Source organism: Portunus trituberculatus, chromosome 33, assembly GCF_017591435.1.
Source record: "Portunus trituberculatus isolate SZX2019 chromosome 33, ASM1759143v1, whole genome shotgun sequence".
NCBI lineage: Eukaryota > Metazoa > Arthropoda > Malacostraca > Decapoda > Portunidae > Portunus > Portunus trituberculatus.
Window position 1 is genome coordinate 14,592,634 of NC_059287.1, and position 5,000 is coordinate 14,597,633.

At 39.6% G+C, this 5,000-nt stretch overlaps 1 protein-coding gene across 1 annotated transcript in view; it reads left to right on the top strand.

Moving 5' to 3' along the window:
* The window catches only part of LOC123512423 (SH3 and multiple ankyrin repeat domains protein 3-like), a 115,759-nt gene that overhangs the window by 28,908 nt on the left and 81,851 nt on the right, over window positions 1-5,000 (top strand). The window contains 1 exon segment of the mRNA XM_045268822.1: window positions 1-52. This exon segment is cut by the window's left edge and continues 7 nt beyond it. Within this exon segment, the coding sequence (XP_045124757.1) occupies window positions 1-52 (52 nt within the window).

The following is a 5,000-nucleotide window of genomic DNA, read 5'->3' on the forward strand; positions in this document are numbered from 1 at the left end:
GAGCGTCATGTCCTCTAGCCTTCGAGGAAAGCTCCCCACGGCGAATTCTCAGGTAAGAATGATAATTACACCTGTCTTTCTTGTACCTGTCGCCTTTTTTCTTTTTTTTTCCGCCACCTTCATTTCACCCAAAGTTTCCCCTCAAGATATAAACTGGTCTCTCTCTCTCTCTCTCTCTCTCTCTCTCTCTCTCTCTCTCTCTCTCTCTCTCTCTCTCTCTCTCTCTCTCTAAGCTTTATTTTCGCTCTAATATAAACATTAAACTCATTTTCTTCTTCCATTCTTTTTTTTTTCTTTCTCTTTCACCTTTTTGTTTCTTAATATTTCCCTCGAGATTTACTGAATGCACTTTTTTTAACCACTTTTTAAGCAATATTTCTTAAAGTCATGAGTTATTTTTCATTACCTTCATCAATTTCTTTTTTTTTTTTTTCTTTTCTTTTTTCTTTTGTTTCCTTTTCTTCTTCTTCTTCTTCTTCTTCTTCTTCTTCTTCTTCTTCTTCTTCTTCTTCTTCTTCTTCTTCTTCTTCTTCTTCTTTCTTCTTCTTCTTCTTCTACTTTCTTCCTTCAGTTTTCCCTTGCTCTTCTTCAGTCTTCTCTTCTTCTTCTTCTTCTTCTTCTTCTTCTTCTTCTTCTTCTTCTTCTTCTTCTTCTTCTTCTTCTTCTTCTACTACTTCAGTTTTCCTTCGTCTTCTTCTTCTTCTTCTTCTTCTTCTTCTTCTTCTTCTTCTTCTTCTTCTTCTTCTTCTTCTTCTTCATTTCACTTCAGTTTTCCCTCAAGATATAATAGTCTTTTTCTTCTTCGTCTTTTTTTTTTTTTTTCATCTTTGCGTTTCGCATGTTTTCACTCGGAGTTTAAACGTCTTCTTCTTCCTCTTCCTTTTTTTTTGTCTCTCCTCTTCCTCTTCTTTTGTGTCACGTGTTCACCCGAGATATGAACACGTCGGAAATGTTTGCTCTTGTTGAAGTTTTCCTCAAGTTTCTCTCTGGTAAAAAAAAAAAAAAAAAAAAAAAAAAAAACGAAAAAGAAAATGGAAAACCAGGTATACATAAAAATGACATGTTTTTTTTTTATTGTTATTTATTATTTTTTATCTTAATTTCAAAAACTTTTCCACTACTTTGCATAATTAATATTCCTTTGTCTTTCGTGTGTAAAGTAATACGTGTTAAAACTCTGGCTTGAAAAATAGAACAGTTTACTTTTTTTATTTTTTTTTTTTGTCATTCTCTTATCTTCATTTCACAAAAGATTTTCCCACTTTGCGCACAATTACATTCCAAACACACCTTCATCTTTCTGTCGCGTGTTGAACCATTTCTCCTTGAACTCTCCCTTGAAAAACACAAATTACGTAAAAATGACGTTTTTTTTTATCGTAACTTTACTTTACACAAATTTTCTCTCCTCAACAATCAAAATATTCCTTTGTTTTTCTAGAGAGGAGTGATTTTTCCTTGAACTCTCTCTTGAAACGAGAAAAAAAAAAAACTTAGTCTCGTGTCTTCATTTCACTTAAGTTTCCGCCACTCTACGGGTGATAGCGGGTGTGATTGGCGGCGGAGTAGGCTGCGGAAAGATCAAGGTTAGAACACCGAAGGGAACCAGGCTCTACGAAGCGATATAAAGCGTTAAAGGTCACAAGAAGAAGAAACAACAACAACAACATTAACAACAACAACAACAACAACATTAACAACGTATACATGCATTCAAAATATATATTCCTTCGTCTTTTGTGTGAGGAATCTTTCTTTTCCTTGATTTGCTCCTTGGAAAAACAAATCAAGTACTTTTAAATAACACTTTTTGTCATATCTTTACATAAACATTCAGACCACTTTCAAAATGTACCTTTGTTTTTCTTGTTTGTTTGTAAAAGAAGACTGGCCAAGGGTAACAAAAATGAAAATGCCCACTTACTTGCCAGTCCCCTTACAGACCAACCAACAGTGTCAGCTGAAGGAAAGGGACAAAGAGTGCGATGGAGAACAATTCTTTCTTGAGTTATCTGAGAAAAAATAAAGTCATGTATTTTTCCTGTTTACACATTTTTTCTAAACTTCCAAATCACATCCGCATTTTCCTAACACGGACTACGTTTTCTTGAGTTTCCCTAAAGTAAAAGCACCTGAAAATTGCACTTTCTTTTTTACCATATTTAACCCAACTCAAGCAACACTCAAAACATACCATAGTTTTTCTAACCAGCAACAATTGTTCTTAAGCTCCCCCTTGAAAAGAAGAAAAGAGCGCAGGCTGGGGAAACTACCACCACTTTTCCCTTCGTAAATTACCTGCCAATACCATTCATTGGCGGGGAGAAAGAGAAAAGCCTTGCCCATTCCAGGAAACTACCAAGCGAGAGGTTTAGTTATAGATACCCAAAGAAATGGAGTCGTTTTCTATTACCCGCACATTCAGGTGGTGAAGGGGAAACACAGCTAAAACTACATACTATTTACGGCGTTCCTTGAGGGGATTTTTTTACTTATCTCACTTTTGATGGTAATGTTAGTCACGTCTCGTCATAGTTCAGAGTTCACCCGCCAGAGGTTAAGGCGTTAAGTTGTCAAAAGAGCATCTATACATATTTTTTGCGCGAGATGGTAGAAGAAAACGTAACATTAAAAGGGGCAACTACATTATTATTAGTTTTTTTTTTCCTGGCTTCCTTTCGTAATAGTGATATTTTGCTTTTATAAACGTTTGTAAGCAACGCATAGGTGAAGGGCAGCTTGATAAATGTTAATATTACACACGAGTCAGTGAAAGTGTGTTTGTGTGTCTCTCTCGTGTGTGTGTGTGTGTGTGTGTGTGTGTGTGTGTGTGTGTGTGTGTGTGTGTGTGTGTGTGTGTCTGACCTCTCGCTGGGGAAAAACGAAAAAAAAAAAAAAAAGACACAAAGACCGACTCATTATTGTGATTTCCTTAACAACCGCTCGACTTTCTCTCCCCTCTGTCTTTTCCATCAAGAGAGAGAGAGAGAGAGAGAGAGAGAGGGGTCAGAGAGTGAGAGAGTGAGAGAGGAGGATGAGAGTAAGGAGGGCAAGAAGTGGATGGGTGAATGGAGAGGAGATGAGAAGCGGAGACAAGTAGAATGAATGAGAGAGAGAGAGAGAGAGAGAGAGAGAGAGAGAGAGAGAGAGAGAGAGAGACTGCACCCTTTATTCAGTTCTTATCAGCTTATCTAACTTTTTTATCTCTCAGAAGTAAAAAATGAGAGAGAGAGAGAGAGAGAGAGAGAGAGAGAGAGAGAGAGAGGAGGGAAGCCTCCACTTAAGGGAGGAGGAAGTGTGGTATCAGGGAAGTGTGTTATCCCGGTTCTTCTCTCCTCCTCCTCCTCCTCCTCCTCCTCCTCCTCCTCCTCCTCCTCCTCCTCCTCCTCCTCCTCCTCCTTTTTCTTCCATTCTTTTTTGCTCCAAGTAATGTTGCTGGGCATTCCTCCTCTCACTTTCCCTCGCCTCCTCCTCCTCCTCCTCCTCCTCCTCCTCCTCCTCCTCCTCCTCCTCGAGCCATTATCATTATCTCTTGCTGCTACAATGCTTTCTTCTTCTTCTTCTTCTTCTTCTTCTTCTTCTTCTTCTTCTTCTTCTTCTTCTTCTTCTTGTCTTTCTTCTCCTTCTACATACCACCACCACCACCACCATCACCACCACTACCACTATCACTACCCACTACTACTCACTACTCCTCCTCCTCCTCCTCCTCCTACTGTTCCTCCTCCTCCTCCTCCTCCTCCTCCTCCTCCTCCTCCTCCTCCTCCTTCTCCTCCTCTTCTCATCAAGGTCAGGGAGAGGAAGAAGAAAGAGGAAACGAAAAGGAAGAGAAGAAAAGGATGTCAGAATCACTGGTAATTGGCTTTCTTCCCTCTCTTCCTCTCTCTCTCTCTCTCTCTCTCTCTCTCTCTCTCTCTCTCTCTCTCTCTCTCTCTCTCGCTCTCGCTGTGGATATTAGTAGTACAACACCTAAAATTGGAGAGAGAGAGAGAGAGAGAAGAAGAAGAAGAAGAAGAAGAGAGAGAGAGCAGGTGCCAAGCTGTGACATACTGCAGGCCGGTGATTCAGTACCCAGCCCCGCAGTGCCAAACAGTGGTGCCAACGTTGTATTGTGCAGTGCCATGTCATTGTTACCAACTTTTCAACGCGTTTCCTTGTTCACGATCCTCTTCTCTGATACTTTCCCTTTCAAGTTGTCATTAGGAGTGTACATGTTTACTCTCTCTCTCTCTCTCTCTCTCTCTCTCTCTCTCTCTCTCTCTCTCTCTCTCTCTCTCTCTCTCTCTCTCTCTCGGGGTTTTTGTGATTATATTTATTATTATTATTATTATTATTATTATTATTATTATTATTATTATTATTATTGCTGTTGTTGTTATTCTTGTTGTTGTTTTTACTGTTGTTGTTGTCATTGTTATTGTGATAGTATTAGTAGCAGCATCAATAGTAGTAGAAGTAATCACACCACCATCACTACTACTACTACTACTACTACTACTACTACTACTACTACTACTACTACTACTACTATCACTACACCACCACCACCACCACCACCACCACCACTACTACTACTACTACTACTACTACTAGACCACCACCACCACCACCACCACCACCACCACCACCACCACCACCTCTAATCATCGTCACTCTACAACATAATTGGCAGTGACGTCAGAGAGCCAGCGGCCAATTACACCTTATCTCCGCCGTTCGTCAGTGCGTGCTTCTTCCTGATTGGTTGACGTTCCCCTGGCCATTCATCGCCGCCTCCTGATTGGTGGATGGGGGGGGGAAGAAATTAATTAGGCACAGGAGATTCTTGTCCGTGTGAAGTGACGTTGTTGTTGTTGTTGACAGTGTTTTTTTATTGTTTTTTTCTATGCTGTTTTTATTTCTTGTCTTTCTTTCTTTGGTTGTTTTGTTCTTTTTTGTTATTTGTTTATTGTTGTTCTTGTTTTCCATGTTGTTGTTGTTGTTGTCACTATTTTTGGTTA